General features: G+C 33.6%; 1 protein-coding gene across 2 annotated transcripts in view; it reads right to left on the reverse strand.

Annotated features, from left to right (window-relative positions):
* Positions 1 to 20,440, reverse strand: part of LOC106138693 (protein sickie) — a 72,460-nt gene that overhangs the window by 20,912 nt on the left and 31,108 nt on the right. The window contains exons 12-16 of one of the 2 annotated variants that reach the window (XM_013339927.2): positions 20,126 to 20,314; positions 18,836 to 18,942; positions 18,325 to 18,453; positions 17,696 to 17,778; positions 17,093 to 17,167 (exon numbers count right to left, since the gene is read on the reverse strand). In XM_013339927.2, the coding sequence (XP_013195381.2) occupies positions 17,093 to 17,167; positions 17,696 to 17,778; positions 18,325 to 18,453; positions 18,836 to 18,942; positions 20,126 to 20,314 (583 nt within the window). The remainder of the gene's footprint in view (positions 1 to 17,092; positions 17,168 to 17,695; positions 17,779 to 18,324; positions 18,454 to 18,835; positions 18,943 to 20,125; positions 20,315 to 20,440) is intronic. The other variant, XM_013339929.2, reaches the window with a different exon arrangement.

Here is a 20,440-nt window from a genome sequence, read left to right on the forward strand (position 1 = left end):
AGAGGCTACAATTTTTGTTGGGAACTGGGACGCCAGCATGATGGAGAACCTTATAAGATCAGCTGTTACTACCATGAGGTATACAAATAAGGAGCCTTAAACAATTGTTAGGCTTGAGGAGCATTTTGCGTAGACAAAACACAAATTGAAGATATCGATAATATCAGTAACGCCACCAGATAATGGGCTGTGTATAGTACAAATCGGATGCGTCGAATGCTTGTTCTGTTATAAACTTTTCGAAGCTAACATTTACACTCAAAAGCATCTTTACTTTCATTTAAATTTTACTATTTATAAATAATACAGGTGTTAAACGCGCACGTCACGTAAGTACCTTTATTTTATCTTGGGCGTTTCGAATCATGTTACAATAGCTGTATAATACGTTTAATACCTGTATTATTTTTAAATAATATAATGCAACGCGCAAGTTTAAAATCAGTTATTTAAAATTTTATCGAACATAGGTAAATTTTATTAACGTGGGAAAAAAAGATACGTGAATGGAACATTTGTGCCTCGATTAAGTCAACACCTGACCGCTGCACCGATATTCACAGATTTGAACAGGTAGCGTGCTCTTGTTCCCAGGTATTTTTTTTACCAAATGGGCTACCCTGGGGCCCAAACACAAAAAAACTTTAGAAAAACGAGACCCACGGCTCACATATTAAAGGTAAACTACCTTTAATATAATATTATAAAAAAAATCTTTTTGGTCGTGATATTTCCCAACAAGAAAATCATCAGGGTTTTCATAAATAAAGTTAAAATAAAGTTTTATCGCGGGATATGAAAAAAAGTTCTTTAAATAAATATGTACTTAAGAAGAAAAATAGCTTAACAAATGTAATAAGCAAAATTTATGTAACGACAAAGTTTGTATTTTTTTTTACTATAGTCAATTTACTTATGGTAAACATCTAAACTTATTGCAAATTTTTTTACAATAAAGATGTGACCGACAGTTACAAAATATCAATCCATTATGAATAACAAAATAATACGTCCCACCCTGCGTAGAGCTGTCAGGTGAACACGCTTTACCCTCATTTATATTCTCCCCTAGATATTTCGACTTGAAAGGTTAGTTTCATTACAATCTATTATACCATTACGTAGAACCACCCGGGAAAACCACACCTAAAATGAAAATTAACATGAACACACGTAGAAAGTGATTCACACGAACAGGTCTAAGCCCTCGTAAATAATAAACTACATGCGATCTTACGACGCTGCTGTATACAATCGATTGTATTAAGTTTTTATTACTAACGAATAAATAATAATTATTGAGTATCATTGCTTTCATTGGCGATTAAAATCTTATGTGAGAAATGACGAGGCAATAAATTTTCCATTATTCGCCGTCGTATTAGGAAATAGATGATTGTAATAGTGATTAAAATAAAGTTGACTAGAGCAGAGTGAACAAGCAAGATCAATCAACTCACCTCTTCCAAAATCGGACAACTTTTGTAACGAGATTTTCTGATAGCCAAATCCCACCATGGAATTGGAGGCTTCGGTCTTAATATTGTTTGACAGCCAATTTTTGGATCTTGAGATTCGTACAAAGTCCCCAGTGTTCTTGACGACGGTCGAGATGATGGTGAATCCTCTTCGTCTGCAGGTATACCAGTAACACATTCACAACACTTATGGGGTCTTCTAACAAGGTTTTGTTTGTAGTCAACACTAAATGAATGCCTATAGTTAAGTCTTTTCGAGAACCCATTGGTTTCGCTCACTGATCTCTTAAATCCATTTCTGTTATTCAAAGGCATTCTGGGTATTTGTTGTGCTTCACTAATAATCGTCGCATCAGTCAAACTTACATCACCATTAAGAGGAGTGTTGGGCTCTGAATGATATCCTATTTTATTTCTTTGCAAACTTCCGTAAAAAGGGGCTTCTTTGGCACTTGGCGGCTTTACATCTATGAATTTAGGTCTTCTTAAATTCAAAGTAGCATACTTTTGCGGAGATCGGTGAAATTTGGATTTGTTTGGTAAATCTTTGAGCACATCTTCTGTGTCCGTGGAAGGTATGGTGGAATTATCACTGTAACTGGATATAGGCCGGTCGTTATCGGTGAGGTACGAGGAGGATTCTGAGCAATTATCTCGGTCGCTATGGCTCCTTCTATAGTCGCCGGATGAGCCGGTGGCGTCCGTACGTATGGAATGCTGCTCTGCACCATCCTGCCCTACGTGATACTCGTACGACTGCCGGTCCCCGTTACTCAAGTTCCCGATACTATTTTTTTCGTCCTCCTTCCTATTGTATTCTTTTAAGTCTAGGCTTTTCAAACGCCTTCGTGGCTTTGTGTCAATAGAATCATAATGCGATTTTTGCCGTCCATTTACATTCTTCATGGGGGAACTGCTTTGCGAAGGCGTCGGACTAACTTTATCGTATATCGGCTCTGTAAAACTGAGCCGAGATGGATTATCCTTGCTTTTTGAAGTCTCACTTACATATTGCACATCAAACTTGTTGAGGAAGCCATTTTTGGGAGTTCTATTTAAAGTGAAATATTCTGAATGCCTTTGAGGTAGATTGGGTATAGGATTTGGTTCAACTAGATTTCTAATCTTAATGCGGCTTCTAGGTGCACGAATAGTTGCGAAACCATCATGTATTGGCGAACCATGGTAGTTTGAAGACGTAGTCACGGCCATCACTGTTATTTTCTTCCTTCACGTCATTACACACAGTTGTTCCACAAAGGTCTAATTTGACGAAAGATTGATAATAATTTACAATTTTCTCCATGCATTTTTGCCTATAGCTATGAAAGCGTAAAGTTATAAAGTGCATGTTTGAACTTTATAGCTGTTGAGCGAAACACACGAAGTATGACATTTTTTATAAATTTTTATTTAATGGAAAACCATGTTACTTGGGCACAGGATAGTTATTTAATTCAAACAAACTGATGCTTTTATGTACTTGACCCTTTTTGACATAGACTCCCATTGTATAAGTTCTTAATACTAATTTTAGATCACGCAATTGATCTTCAGTATAGAATTGGTTCACCAGAGGCTCCACTCGACAAAGAAACCATTAACCATATTATTTTTATCTCGAGAGAGTATATCTGCTCGAACAAAATCAGTATCAGTACACTAGAACATTATTGAAGATGTAGCTTTTCTATTTGTTTTTAATTCAACTTAGCTTAAAAACTTGCGATTTTTTTTATACATTTTCGGTTTCAGCTATAAACCGTCGGTTTATTTAGAATACTATTAACCTGACCTTTCTCTCTTAATGTAATAGTAATATGTATTTGGTTTAAAACATCATTGTAATTTTTGTTTTATGCTTAGAGCGACACATGAACTCAATTGGTACTGATCGCTTTTACCTGTCATGATAAAGCTAGCAAGAAGCCATATAAGCGTGAACTTTCTAATTCAGGGACACCGATCATGTGCCGGATGACTTTGCAGAATTGTGTCTAATTATTTTTTATCTATGTTTCTATTTATGGATGTAATGAGCGGGAGCGCTGCATCCGGCGTCGGTTCAGACAGGCAATCAATGGCGTGTCGCTACAGGTTAATCTTAACTGCACTAGTAATGATGTAGTACTATACCACAGAATTATTAATATTAATAATACTAAGAGATGGCATATTTTATTATTTATTTATATTTATCTTAATTCTATCATTAAGCCAAACAGCTGAACGTGGCCTATCAGTATTTTCGAGACTACTGGCTCTGTCTACCCCGCAAGGAATATAGACGTGATATATTAATGTATGTTATTTATATTTCGGCCACAGCTGTCTGTTTTTACGTTGATTCTGAATGTATTGAATATAACATATACTTAGCTATAAAATAATCCCTTTTTTATAGTACTCAATATATTTTTTACGAGAACTTATAAAGTATTAATGGGTTTCATCGAGTCTGAATCAGATCTTTACTATCAACTTGATCACTGTATTGCCGATCATCTGCGCTGATAGAGTTGACATAAGTGAACACATAAATTTGATTCCAATATTGCGTTTCATATCTTTTGGTAGTCTCGCACAGTAATTTAATAAAATACGAAGTAGCGAACCGGCATTGACCGGGTGGTCAGACTTGCAGTCAGCGCGTGTGTCGGTACAAGTATGAGAGTATGACTCACTTCACTTAGACATTGTTTGCTACACGTAGTTGTTTATTTACTTCGAAAGCTTGGACAATAACATGAAAAGGAAACGTTTGAGGCCTGAGTAATATAATTTATATGTCTACTTAATCAATTCCTTTCTCCGGTTCTCAGAAACTATGTAGCATCGCATTAAAGTCCTTGTATTTTCGGATTAATTTAATACATTGACAAATATTATGCCGAGACCTTCTTAAAGTTTATAACCTGTCTATTCAAAAAATAAAATACTAGTACTTAAAAGAATTTTCAATAAATAGTAAATAATACTACAAAATTTTACAACTTGATTATACAGCGACTAGCGACTATGGTAAAAATCTAATCTTCTCATTTCGAGGCTGCATGTGAAAGTAAGCCTCTTTGTATATTAATGTCAAACAATGGTAGGTCATTGGCGATACGGGTTAAACCATAAATTATAAGGGGCGATCGCGGGCGCCAAGCTACCGATCTCAGACGAAGGGAGAGGCCAAAAGACCCTTCTTTTATAACGTAAGACGCAGCTGTTCCCAACCTTTATTTAAATCTGAGGTTGAAGTATTCAAAAATTTTGTGGGCAATGTATTCTCATGCCTAACATCATTATAATTTAAATGATGTAACTTATCCTACTTATAAGTAAGGATTTATAATATAATTGCGATAGTAACTTAAGTGTGTCTTTCTGTCACCTATATGTTTCACGGGGATGATAGATTATCAGTAAATTTATACGGTGAACGAAGTCGCGGGCAATAACTAGTGCAATATATTATTGTTTGAATTAGGTATATTTTTATATTTTATTATGTAACTTGACACAACACACTAAATACTTGAAAAGTTTTGAAATATTTTAAAAAGGAAGACAGATTTTGTGTCTATTATCTCAGCAGTCTTAATCTTGGCACGTCTGAACAGTTTGAGTACCATTATCGTTTGCAATAAGAGTAAGATAAGTAGAATGTTTGTATATCTTTCCCTTTCCCGCTTATGCATCGTATGCACGACTCGTATCAACGACCTGCATTGCTGTGCACAGAGGTTGAGTAGCTCTGAACAATATTTTGATTTCACGGTCATTTCGTAACATTTCAAAACCTCGTTTACAATAAACCGGATGACATATAGATGAAAAGTTACGGTTGACCAGATCTTTGTACATATTCAAAATCAACCTAGGACGAGACATAACAATCTTCTAAAGTTTTGATTTGATATATATTCATGTTAAAATAAAATTTTAATTCCAAGAATACTAAATATAATTGTATCGTTTATTTCCATTCTATATGGCTCTGTTAACATTTTTAATCGTTTTATTTTTCTGGCCTTATTTATATGGAACTGTATGATAAAGATAATGTAACATTTAAACTTTACCCAATGCGAGTAATAACGATAAACATTTTATTTCGCTTGAGTATAGAGTATTCGAGTGCATACTTAAATAAAAACACGTGTTGTAATGAGCCCACGGCCCTAACGGTTTCCATGATGTCTCGATCATATGGGAACCTTGGTGGAATTGATTGTTTAGCTTCATTGCCACAAATCAACTTGGAGCGATAAGACATTTTTTGTATGTAGGTATATTTGTTACGCGTAAACTTTCGGACTGTGAGTCTGAATTTGATGATATTTCAAATTTATGTGACATATTTCAATAGAATAATTAAGTTTGTTTGTTGTTAAAAGTAACATTACAAACGATATAAAATCCTCATTACAAATTCAAGATAATTTTAATGACAGTGAACTAACTTGATCACAAATCACAATTAGGCACAAAAATATAACTACATCAAATATTATTACGTCGCAGGTCTTATGTTAATAAAATATATATTTATATCTATTCTTGAAGTATCCCCATCCAAGTCCAAGTCCCATCTTTATTCACAACTTTGCTCTATGTTAAGTTTAAAAAGTAGTATAAATGTTTATTTCACTATGGTTAACATTAGAAGATGTGTATCAGTTTTTAGTTAACTATTTATATATCAGATAATTAAGTTTTGTAAATAGGTTAAATACAATCAGGGTTACGTAATATAGGTTTTGTTGTGCTCCCTTCGGGGGCAGAGAGCAGCGCCGCCATGGAATGAGGCAAGACACTCAATTACTTAGTGTAATTTGAGACAATTTACTAACTCGTACTATATTTAACTTCGTAATCGTAGAATATCGTGAGGTTACGTAAATAATGACGCATTTATCTTTGAGGAGTAACTATCTTTACATAACGGATAATATCGTCCAAATAAATAATTAAGTTCTATGTCTTGAATATTTGTAATATATGAAGAAAAACATAACATGCCAACTGCTTCTTTCCTACCCAGATTGTAAAAGTCAATCAAGGAAAAGGCTTTGTAAATGTTGGATTCTCTTAGATTTAGCCACTTAGATTTAGTTACTATATGTTTACCATTTAGCTGGACGTGGCCTTCGAGTCTTTTCAAGATTATTAGCTCTTATGATTTGTTTTTCTGTGCAGTTTGATCGTCGTTGTCGTACCATTTTCTATGGTCGACTTGATGTTTAATAATAAATAATGCATCATATAAACACAATTAGTAAAATCATATATAATAAATGTCTACGTATATCGTACGCGGTTATCTAAGGTCATGTTTTACTACATCAGCTTACGTTGAACTCAGCCAAAGTTTATCCTACCAAACTAATAGTTTTGATATTTCGTCTGTGTAACTGCGTAAATACTTATTCCACGTAAGTATTTATTCTATACTTAAATTAAAAATAGATATTTATTTCATTGTCATTATTTAATGCTTGTTTCATTATATTTACTGTCATTTACAACCCGCATCTACGCTATGTGACTAACTTTCAATATAAAAGCTCATCACTACTTCTAACCGATTGAACCGCGAGCAAAGTGTATGTACTTTAAAAACGTTTATACTTCATAGAACATGTTTTTGTGCCATGTTCGACTTTTAATTGAGCGATAAATCTTCTCAGAGGCAAGGATGATAATGTGAATAATGATGATCTCAACATAAAGTATGTAATTATTATGCCATGCGGATACAACATACATAATGACATGTGTCCCCAAGTGACTCCGTTCACTATTTGAAATGCGCAGTAAACAAGCCTTGATTTCATTATTAAAAATATCTTTTTCTATTTTGTTAGGTATAGCATAACTATTGTCAAAAATAAGGTTCCTCTGTCTGTTATTAAATACATACTCGGCTTAGAGATATTGATGAGTGATATCAATATTTTGCAAATTTTATGAAAATACAAAATGTTACAAGCGGAACCGTTGAAGCGGGTTCGAAAGGGCACATCTGTTGAGCACATGGCGAGGATTAAGGGGCTATGAGAGGACTTGATGGGATAGACATCCGATACGCAGAGCAAGCGGGGTGAGCTCATGTGTATTTTAAAAAGTTATCAAATCGGTCAAGGTAAAAAATTGTGTTTGCAAACTCTCAAATTTATCATTGTAATTACAGTGTCTAAGTAGGTTAAGATAACGGCCTAATATTCTGAAGGCCTAATATACCTATTCTAAAATGTATGGGAAATTACTGTCAAGAGTCAATTTAATATTCACCGTCAACATCATTCATATTAACAAGCGTTCAAATCAAACGCGCCTTTATTTGCATAAACATTCAATTTCTATACATTGACAACGATACTGTCCAACGAAATATCAGTGAAACGAAACGGATATATTCTGAATGAAATATGCGATATTAGAAGCAATATATATTTGCAATATTAGATACATGATACACGAGCGAAATTCTTAGGAATATAAACAAGGACTGGGTGGGTTGGGCGGTCGTATTGTGTTTGTCTTACCATGCGAATACGGGGTCAGTCTGCTCGCATCGTTTGATTTGGGAGTGGAAACCAATCGTCATGCAAATTGAGTAGAAGTCACATAAGTTTCGCATTGAACGCTGCATGTCTTACAGATAATTAAAATACTTATGTGGTGTATTCGCATTAAATATTTTTGCGAACTAGCAATGAATACAATACTTATTAAAATATCTAGGTGAAAATCCTTAACGAAAGAGTATAAACTATAGTAGTAAACTAGCCCCGAATAACGCCATGTAACAGCAGTTAGCTAAGGGCAACGGCGTGACCCCTGACCGCCATTCCAAGCTATTGTCATGCTAATACGACAAGCTGCTGTTGCCAATCAACAGTGACGAAATTCTAACATCTTTAGAGAAAATCAATATGACAAGGAATGGTTAACAGTTAAAAGCTGGTGAAATAAGGTAAACGCGTGAAATTATGATATGACATAAAGTACCTATACACCGGAATAGCATAAATGCGTTCTTGGTTTCTTTAGAAGAATATCTAATAATAATAGAATATCGAATAGAAGAAATATCTAAACATACTAAAAATTATTTTAGTTCTTGACTTAATAATAGTTTTAATAGAGTGTTAAAGTACTTCTGCTGACGCATTGTTTAAAAATATGAAGACTTAACGCATGAACAGAAAGGTGATAAAGCCCACCGCCATTATGCAAGTCAACATATCTTAATAGAGCAACGTCTGAGTCATGAACTTATGACCACCATCGTCAGTGTTATCTCCTTTTTTGTCGAGTGAGGGACCACCTCTCACATTACCGAGTATAATGACTTCTGTTTATTGCAACTTGATACTAAACTCAGGCTTATCCCTGTTTAAGTAGAGCTACTGAACTTCCTGACTAGATACGGCATGATCCTGCCTTGTAAAGCTTCCTTCCTCGACTTTTATAGGATACTGTCGGATAAACCACTTAAGGAAGTTACCACTACATAGTTACTTTTGTGTATAACCCAATTTTAAAACACGTGTGATCAAACGTTTTTGCATAAACAACCTCGTATTGACACTTATAAAAAATTTGCGACACTCCTACGTTGAAGTTAACGCACTCGCGATGTGTGCCGATGAGATTCTCAGTTTTGCCAAGGCCGGGCTGTTCAGTGGTCAGTTGGTGACGCAACAGCCGTTGAACAAGTTTGAATTAACGTACGTGGTCATTGATGAGGCGAAATCATTCTATAGTAGAAATAATAGTAAAAATAAAGCCATATTTAGCGTGAAACAATTTACCTTACACCATAATGGCCATTTTGTTTGGTTTCATGTTACAAATTAGTATATAATGAATTAAAAACCAAATACCTATTAAGACTTAATTTAAAAAAATACGATTTTTGTGTTTTCCTTTGATGATGCAAGTTGTAACTTACACGTACGGACGGACATAAATAATTAAAACTAACATAACTACCTTTCTTACGTTATTTCCTTCCTAAAATCGGTTTCTATTAGCAATTATATAATTATGATACATACATACATACATACATAAAATCACGCCTCTTTCCCGGAGGGGTAGGCAGAGACTACCTCTTTCCACTTGCCACGATCTCTGCATACTTCTTTCGCTTCGTCCACATTCATAACTCTCTTCATACAAGCTCGGCGGTTTCGGGTACTTTTGACCTGACCCTTTACCAGGACGTCCTTAATTATGATACATACGAAGATATTTTGATGTGTACTATCTAAGTACTTATTATTATTAATAGTAACAATATTATGTTTAGTTACTTCCTTGATTTAAGAATCGCACAATTATAAAATTCTGCTCCCACAAAATTTGATAACACAATGTTATACTCGCAAAAATACCTATTTACTTGTCACAATTTAATCTTAATTATTATTGAAAAACATCACAATCCAAAATTAAATAATAATCAGTCAATCACAAACAATAATCAGTTCAGTTTATGGTATGTGTGCTCGAATAAAATTGTTTTATTGTACTCTGTTAACAACTTTATTATTGGATCACCATTTTTAAGTAAGAAATAAGTACCGAATGGCATTAAAAAAATTCAGGCCAGAAAAGTTTCTTGATCGACTGCATAGCAGTAATAAATAAATAGAAGTTCAATTTAGTTTCCTTGTTAAAAGACATCAAAACCCCTAACACCTGCACTGTAAGGCTAGAGTACGTTTATGGGTTTTTTACGAGGTCATTGTCCTTGTAAACACCGGTTCACGTTATCTGTGCATCCAAAACATTAAAAACAAAGACTCCTGGTTGCTCGTCAAACATGCATAAACATTATTGACCATTCGTGAACCGTAAGTAGCATGTAGTCAGGAGATATAATTCAAAATAGCTCGATATTCAATTTAAAACCCATCCCTTTAAAAGAAGTCTTGACTCAAACCAAATTTACAGCATTTTATTTATGAATATGAGAACAATTTAGTAGGCCATTTAGCTTATTGAACGAATAAATAATGCAGGGGCGCTAGAGATCCCTGCCCAGTCTCCGGACCAGTTAACCTCAATTGACAGAGTTGAGAAGGCGCTTCGCTGATTGAAGACAGCGTATTTGTAAGTGTTAGTATAATGTTATATTCTAACATGTGCAGTCTTTTTGAATAAAAATATATCAGTCCGAATGATAGTAGCAAACATTCAATGAAAGATATGACTATCAACTCAAGTTGGATATGAGATTGTCTCAGAAATAATACTTTTAAAATGAAATTAGGTTATTGATACCCTATCGCAGTTAAACACAATGCATATTCATTCATTCAAACATAATGCTAGTACTTTATGGTAAATGATTAAACCCTAAACAAGAAGCCCACAAAAGGACTATGATTAATGACAAAAATATTGTTCACTTTACTACCGAACCATCCGGTCTTTTGAACTCTACCTTCTTAGAAGACTTTCTTTCCTTATCTTTGATGTAAAGTGTTAAAATGAGAATAGTTAAACATGTTTGCATGCTTAATGTTTGAGTAAGATTAGCTTAAATTACACAGGGATGCTGCAATAGACAGTTTCGTAATTAGGACATTGTCACGATACCGTCTTCTTCACTACGCTTGTGGCTTTGTGATGCAGCCTGCCAGCAGTGCAATTGATATGCCAGTTAAATTTATAACAGCTATAAATACTCAAGGTTTATTTAGTATACTAACTTTAAATCTTCTTGTATTTAGTATGCTTCAATGAATTAAATATTCAATTGCATTGCGATAAAACATGCAGTTTGTTACCAACAGTAGTATAAGATTTATTATTTTAGGCATAGTAATATGAAACATTAATAAGTATTTAATAATTAAACGCCAAAGAAGTTTTGTTCCCAGAATCCCGCAATTTTTATGTTAATTAAATAAATAAATATAAATAAATATATACGGGACAAATTACACTGATTGAGATAGCCTCGAAGTAAGTTCGAAACTTGTGTTACGAGATACTAACTCAACGATAGTATATTTTATAATAAATACTTATATAGATAAACATCCAAGACCCAGGACAATCAGAAAAAGTTCTTTTCTCATCATGGCCTGGCCGGGATTCGAACCCGGGACCTCCGGTGTCACAGACAAGCGTACTACCGCTGAGCCACAGAGGCCGTCTAATTTTGTAATAACTTCTATTTATATTAGGGGCAAAAGGTGTAGTTAGTAATGCCATAAAACACATGAAACGAGCTTGATATCAAACGCTTGACCCCAAATAAAACCAGATCCGCCTATAAACAGATCCACACAGGGCGTGTTTGATGTTTGCTTTTATAGTTTGTCTTCCACATCTTCTCAATTATCAAGTCTCAGTGCCATCCCGAGTGAAAATTCGTACATGTTTACAAATTCTGTGAGAAAATCAGTTATTAGACGTGCCAAAATAGAAAACAAAAGTTTGGCTATGTGATTCCGTTTTTTAGTATGTTGTGTTTTTAAACTTTGATGAGATAGTAAGATTGCAGTGATAAAAATAAATAAAATTTTGTGCCACCTAATTGATTTTACACCATTTCCGAAAACATGGTCATTGGAACTACTTTATGATCAGTAACAAATTAAAATTATTAATGACAATACTAAGGTTGGCTTGTCATTTTTTATTAACAACTTCTTTACAAAAAAAAAAAAGCAAATTTAACAAAAAGGTATTATTCCTTAACTTCATAATAGCAACAACAACAAAAGTAAGGTCCGCGCAGGATCCATCGGCAATAATAGAATTTTACAAACAAGTTGAAAGGAGGGACGCACCTAGCGTATACCTGCACTCTAAATTGCGTACGCACGAGGCAGAAAATACCCACAGCTGCTATCCTGCCTATATTACATGATCAGTGATAAGATAAAATTAGCAGTTGTATAGAGTCAACTGATATATATGTACTACCTAGTTGAATTTTATGAAATAATTATAAATGATGCTGTAATAGAACATCATAACACCGTTAGTTTTCCATTAAATTTCAATGAAGACGCATATCATTACGTTAAATGATTTTAAAAAAGGAAGCACCAGTTATCGCTTAAAGAAAGCAAAATCAAATTATACCCGGATGTCTTGGTAACAAAACAACAAATCGAATAAATCAAACGTGTTTCGCTCACAGAAGTTCAAAAGAAACAGCACTGATTGAACCAATTAGTAAACCTTTAGGCTACGGCAATACCAAATCACTAATATCCACTTAAACTTGTCACGTTAAACACAATTTCATTGATAGAAAAATTAATAGAGTTTGTTTATAAAGTTCCGTAGAAATAGCGTACGAGGCCGTGCAACAGACACGTGCGTCCGCCCTGCGTAGAAATTCAACGCGTACTGGTTGGCTTGGTCTGACAAGATTGAATACACCAATGGTTGCTGTGGTGACCGACTGCATTGAACTAAACAGACTCACGGTGCCCTAAGGAACCCGGATCAGTGATCGAACTAGTAGCTCACGGTCTATTGTTTGAAGACGGACAGGATATGCATTTAGGATAATAAGTATATGCGGGAATTGGATAGGAAATTATATTGAATCCGATCTTAAAAAAATTGGTAATGGATTTTTTTTATCAGTGTTGAATTTATTATAACTTTTGGTAAGATATTTTTAATTGTGTTCTCAAAACAAAAGAAAACCCTAGAGCTACTCGTATTATGTTAACACTCCTATGTTTATTTTATGTCAGTAGAGTTAGTTTAACATTTACCACCTATTTCCGTATTACTTAAATAACCCCTGTAAATTTTATATTTCCACAAATATAACCAAAAAGCAAGGACTAGTAATAGAAAAAATAAAATTTCCGGATTTTAAATTTTAAGTGACAATCGTGATGCTGTAGTTGAGAAATCAGCTCACACATTATCATTTGCACTTGTTGCGCAAGCGGCACTTCGTAAGATTTATGGGGCACGGACTCGAGTTACATTTGATAACGTCTCCTGAACGGCACATGCTGAGACCGTGCCGAGGACAACATCTTTTGTTTGAGTTGTGCAAACAAAACAGATTAAATCGTAGTCTGTTGATGGTCCTCTAGATCTACAGAAATGTTTGGAAATTAAATTCACTTTATAAATTCAGAAAGAGCGCTTTATTGAAGAAAACCAACTTGTTATCAAAGTTATTTACTTTAATACATAACATATTTATTTTAATATGAAAATGTGTTAATTTTACAAATTGTAAATGTTTAAATGTGGCATACCGGTGTCTTCAAGACTGTTAGCTTTGTTTACCCCGCAAGGGATATAGACGTGACCATATGTATGTAATTAGATTTATTTTTTGGTTAAATAATTCAGGAATATTATAAACAATTCAATATTTTAACATTCATTATTATTGAATCTCATGTCTATACATATTTGTTAGCGATCCCTTTTTCAAACCAGCAGTTGGCTGTGAAAAGCAAAAAAGAATCCCTATGTAAAGTGACCCATTGTTAATAAATGCACACGAACAAACCATACTTGTAAACATGCACATACTCGTAAAAAGGTACATTTAAATAACGTAATGAGCACTGTTGGGCGGTCTTTACTGGTAGGAGGACAAATTTGAAGGTTGATCAGAGAACGGTCTTCAATATATATAAGAATATATCAAGATTGTTAAGTCAAGTAGTAATAAACACCATCTGTGTAACCAGAAATAACGCATCATTTTGTATTTCTTGAGCTTTGGTACAAATACATGAAATAAAAATACGGAAAAATGTAGAGATTACACTAATTTCGTTCAAGTTAATTCCGCATTGAAATATGAATACATAGGTACTCGTAAAATGTTGGATATTAAAAAAAACTAATACCTAATTTTCCTGAATAAATAAGAAGTAAGCTATAGAAAATAAATGTTTGAAATTCTAAACATTATTTGAACCTTGCGCATTTCGTAGATACCTACAGTTAACGGCTTGGGCTTGGCGTTTATATCAATCAATGTGCTCTTTTATATATTTAGATAGAAGAAATAAAAGCACATCAAATGCTAAAAAAGATGGTGATTATTGCATCAATAAATTCTAGTTGAACTCAATTATGTACTGCTTGCACGGTAAGTACCATTTAACACATAAGGGCTTGTCATTTCTGATGTCCGATAGAGCCCATGTTGGCGTTCATATTGATTGACTCACAGTTACCGCCGCTTTGTCACACAGCAATTACAAGGGGACAAGTCACGAAATTACGCGGAATACATTTTATACTCCACCGTTGGCAATATTTTTTTTTAATTACTTATATACCTACCTCCTCTGTCCTCCATTATGAAATGTATCTTCTGAAGATTTTTATTAATTAAAAGCACAGATAAAACATAAAATATTGAATTATAAAAGTGTTGTTGCATAATTTGTTGTTTGTTTTCTAGTTACCTACTTATGTAAATTCTTTTATATACTCGTAATAGTCTGGTGCATCCAGTTACCTCGTGAATAACCACAACTATTTCTGAGAAACAAAATATGGTTCAACTAACGTAGACCTACCTGTCTTTAAATCCACTTACGGTACTTGGCATTATTATATAAGGCAGTTATTGAGTTGCCACAGATAAAAAAATATTACAACGCATTTACAAAATATGCAATTACGATCATGTCTTTGAAGCTTTCTTGGACAATAGTAGAGGAAAACGCAAGTATAGAATTAAAACTGAATATTATACTAAAAATATTCATTTTAGTTCTACACTTGCGTCCTATTTTATCAAGCATGTCTCTTATAACTTGTGCGTATTTCCGAGATAAGACGGTGGCAGTTGGCGTTTGGCACACATTCTTAGAGCCCGATATGGGAGCGAAATAGGCGGCCTGGTGTCTCACGGCCGCTGCATTATTATTTGCTGGCCCTCTGAAGTCACATTTCATAGATATTTTCTTGTTCATGCATAACACATTCGTCTCGCTTTTTTATTTTCCTTGATATCAAAATTGGGTCATCAATATCGGTTCCACCTAGATACTTGACTATACTTTTCCCATTTTAATTTATGAGAAGTTTGTCTATAAATTTCACGCGACACTCGTAAGCTTTAAGTGTTTCAGTGTGGCTAAAGTTTTTATAAAAAATACAAACGAGTGGTAGTTATCAATAATTTATGTTTTCAGATGACAATGATAAATGAAATTTCTATTTGGAATTTAGATAAAAAATTAAAAAAAGGTTACCAAGTTAACAGTAACATTCCGTAAGACAAATAACCACGTAATCAATGCGGTGTAGTGTAGTATTACATTGTTTATAAAAACTGCTTCATCAGTGGGCACGATGACATTCTGGTTAATAATTTAGTTTATATTTAGCCTACACAAACTGTTTAGGCTATCGGGTTACAATATTGTGGGTGCACCATTCACGCATGTTAGGCAGTCACGCTACGCTACGACATTTAACAAATCGAATTCTCATGTTTCACTGGTTTTCGTTACATTATTTAGGTTATTGATTTTGATAACTGGATTATTCATGAGCACTTTCACGATAGTTACTGAGTTGACTTTGAAACTTAAATTAAGCATTTTCCTATGCAAAATAAATACCTATAACTTACGCCTAGGAAAGTGGTCAATTTATTTATTTAAACTTTATTGTGCAAAATACAATGTAAAGTACAATTTGCGGACTGAATGTTAGAAGCATTATCTACCATTGGGTCTGACAGAGAACTTTATGTGGGGTCAAACTAGATAAATATATTTATACCTACACAAAATATTAAATAAAATAATTAAAATAAACATACATAAAAATTAAAATAAATAAACAATATATATAAATAAATAGGTTACAATATGTTGATGTAATCGTCTTCGGCCGGTATATGTTTATGTGTTTAGTGAGAAAATACGATAGTTATTATTTTTTTATATTCTCAGGCATCACCGGCCCGTACATACATTCCTTACGGACTAACATACATTTCCTTTTTAAAAAAACATATATTGTACTAATGTGAAGTTTATATTGTATGTTTGTTTGTATGTATAAAAATGTAATTTATAATTTCTAAAGTTAATATTTTCGATTTCAATTAATCTTATCACTGCCAATTGTGTGTTCCAGATACTTATAAAAAATTTTTGGTTTAATTTTTGGTTTTATTTTATTTATCAATTGTGTTTCGTTACTATAATCCTTTATATCTAAGATGTCGCGCCTTAATTAATAATAATATGAAAGGTTTGGTGAAATCCAGCGTCTTGTTTTGAATGCTTGTTTCAAGTAACTTTAAATTCAAATACAAAGTTTTATTCATTATTATGGAACATTTCAAACATCACTTAATAACTGTCATATCTTTTGGTTTTACAAGATTGGTTGACGTCTAATAAATTACTTTAAAATAAGTTTACTGCCGCTTCCAAAGCGTCAGTGCAGAAGAAGCGAACAAACTGCACTGCAAACTTTTCTTCAATAACGTCAACTTCACACTTATCCAAATTTAGAATAGAAATGTGGACGAGAGAAAAATTTGTTATGTTAAATAATTTATACGGAATTTAAATACAATAATATTTAAATTCAGTAAAATTTAATAAGAATTTACAACTATTACTTACATTGGTTGTTAGTTGTGTGGTCAGCGTATGCACTTTTTCTTTGGCATCAGCCAGTTCTCGTCTTAACTTGCGCACCTGTTAAATTATAAAAATACATGATGTTTTTGCTCGTTATCTTCATTCTTATTGACACTTGAAGGTGCAATCGTCATGTGAACACATTATGCACACCTTTTACACTTAAGAAACTTTGGTAGTTACAATCCTGTTACTGATGCAGTTATTGAATTAAATCAGCACTTTTTATTCATAGCAGGTGGTGATTTGATGTGTAATATACCAACAAATGAACGTGGCATGCGCTACATAAAAAATGTTGCCAGATTTTGTTTCGTGTACAGTTATTTGGTTCGATACATTTAACCTATTAGTAAGCAAAATTATAAAAAAAAATAACTTAAGGTAGAATAAAATAGCTTATCGCAATTCTCAAGGGAACAATTGGACAGGAACCAATTACTGGTATTGGAAATAAAAATACCAAGTGTTCGAATATTAAAATACAAGTAAATACATTATTTAAATTTAATCAATAGGTACTTAGGTAGTACCTACTAAGGATTCACACAATTACATTTTGATTAAGTAGGCGTGAGAACTTACCTCGTGTGCATGTCTCTCGTCAGAACCCGCTCCAGCCGCCAGTGAGGACGCAGTGGAAACCAACGATGCCGTGGAACCGTGAGCTATCAAAAAGAAACTTGTGTGACTATCTCCTGAAGCAGTAGGTATGACATATAAAAAATTGATTATTTTTAGATATAAATATTTCTATCAAATCTCACACTGATCTAGAAAAGAATTAAATTTATTTAGAACAACGAGTAGTTGGCGACAAAACAGATAAAATTTTTTATCGTTTGATTACAAACGAACAAATGAATCTAAGTCAATTCACACATTCAATCACAAAAATATCACTTCCACTATCCCTTATGGGGTAGACAAAACCAATGGTCACAAAGAATCAAAGGCCATGTTCAGCTCGACGGCTTTAAATGATGAAATTGAGATTCAGAGAAAGTGACAGTTTGCCAGCACAACGCCTAAACGAAGAATCCCAACAAACAATAAAAAAAAGTAATAGCAGCTAGCACCTACTATTTTTTTCCTTATACCTACCAGACAAGCACTAAGACTGTAATTTCGTTTCGATCTTTGAAATCTTTCAAGCGTTTTCTTGTGATTTAATTAACAAATTAAACAAGCATGCTAAAGAGACATATACATACCATCATCATTTTTCTTAGGGTAATGGTGGGAATGTCTCGGTGTGTGCAATACATTGCCGGGCTGGTGCGTGGGGCTGAGGGCCGATCGCGGGGAGGGCGACGGTGGTTCCGAAACACCATAGTTTAGACCTACGACATAATTGATATTCAGGTGGTATTCAGCATTTTTTAAATTGCCGACAAACGTCTTTAACGTGATAAAAATATTATGGTTTCATTATCATCGTCTTAAGTGGATACTTTTGTTAAGGTAAAGTTAAGATATCATACGTAACTTTGAAACTTTTTCGTTGGATCATTCATCAGTCATTTTATTACAATTAAATATTGTATAATCTATAAAGGAAAGGCACGAGAATTTTTAAGTGTCGCAATGTGCTCTCTGATGCCTGGGGGAGATATTTCAATAAAAAGGGAAAGAATAACAAAACAATATTAGAATCATATTCATCACGAATTTGCATTCATATTACAAAACACAAAAACAGTAAATAAAGTAAGTAAGTTTTACCTTGTCCACCTGGTCCATACTGCACCGGCAAGCAATAATAAGGTTCGTAATCACTCTCCGATGATCTTTGCAGCATTGACGGATACAATTTCTCTGATTTTGTTGATCTGCAAATAGATGAGAAATTAAGTTTATTTTGCAAAGACAATCCCGCTAGCGCACTTTACGACATGGCACGAATACGAGGAGCTGTACTTACATGTACGATTAGCATAACGATAAAAGCCTTTTGAAGTAAAATATGCTTTGAAAACTTTAATCTAAAATAGTGACTTATAAAATAAATAATGATAAAAAGTTAAAATAATTCATGTAATGTTGATTTAAAAATTGATTGCTCAGCTGCCAAAAAAGATTCGTTTTATATATTAACAGCACGAAATTATTAGTGTGATGTAGCACAAAATGTAGCCTTAATGAGTCTGAAATAATGTGAATAAAATAAAGAGTAAGCCGTGCCATGTTCAAAACATGCAAAAATATTTATTGTATTTAGTGAAGCGTGCCACATTGAAGCCATTCATACAAACTTCCATCTGCGTGGCATACCTTGGGAAAGTCCTATCTCTGAGGTAGCTAAAAATTCAACCAATCCAAGACTTAACATCATTGTTATGTGTTTTTATTCAAGTTATAATAATACGCAAACATGAAAATTAAGCATGATAGGTCATAAAGGGAATGATGATGCATGTGACATGATATGTAAGGAAAGATACGTGATACATAGAACACATCATTCACCACGACGAATGTTGTTTTAATAACCATAGATAAAAATATCTTCATCAAAATTTGTATAATTTTAAATTAAAAGTTAATTTATCCTTCCGTTCAAGATTTTTAGAAAGAATAGGAGTTGGACCAAATCCGAACTTATGAAAAGTTTGATTGGTAAAAATGCGAACTACTCTATAATTATGAAATTAATTAATTAATTTTTGCATTAAAAGAAACGTTGCGCGATTTTTAATTTAGTTCTTACCATAAGATTATGATCTTTGTCGATTTTTATTAAATGTAGGTAATTAATTAAATCAAAAATACTTATGTAAGTTTTAAAGGTCTCAGCTGCTAAAACACACACCTTGTAGGTTTTGCAACATCTGTAAAACCTGCAAGGTATCATTTTATCTGCCAGTAAAATGATAAAATATCTTAAACAACCTAAATTACACTTTAAAATAAAAAATACTAAATATTTTTCGTATTGAGTAAGATTCTAATACATACTTTTTCATAAACAGTTTCTTTCTGGTCCAATTTTTAATGTAATTTCAAACAACCCACCTAATGCTGTTACTCCTGTTAAGCCTGGAGCCCTGAGCGTCTCGGTGCATGATGAGCTTATTGTGAGTGAGTGAGCTGCGGTGGTGTGAGTTAGGGGAGGAGGTGTGGTTGTGGGCCGACGAATGCAACGAGGTGAGAGACTCCATGGACTCCCCTTCGGAGAGGCGCCCGCTCGCGGAGTATGTGTTGCTGAAAGGAAATGTGATGATGGCTCATGCTAGCCAGTTGTATATCTTTGTTTTTATTGAAAGCTGTAAAGTGACGAAGGAAACAAGACCTCAATTTTTCAGTTTTGAGATTTCACTGTGCTAATTC

The sequence above is a fragment of the Amyelois transitella genome, chromosome 4 (genome assembly GCF_032362555.1).
Source record: "Amyelois transitella isolate CPQ chromosome 4, ilAmyTran1.1, whole genome shotgun sequence".
In the NCBI taxonomy this organism is placed as follows: Eukaryota; Metazoa; Arthropoda; class Insecta; order Lepidoptera; family Pyralidae; genus Amyelois; species Amyelois transitella.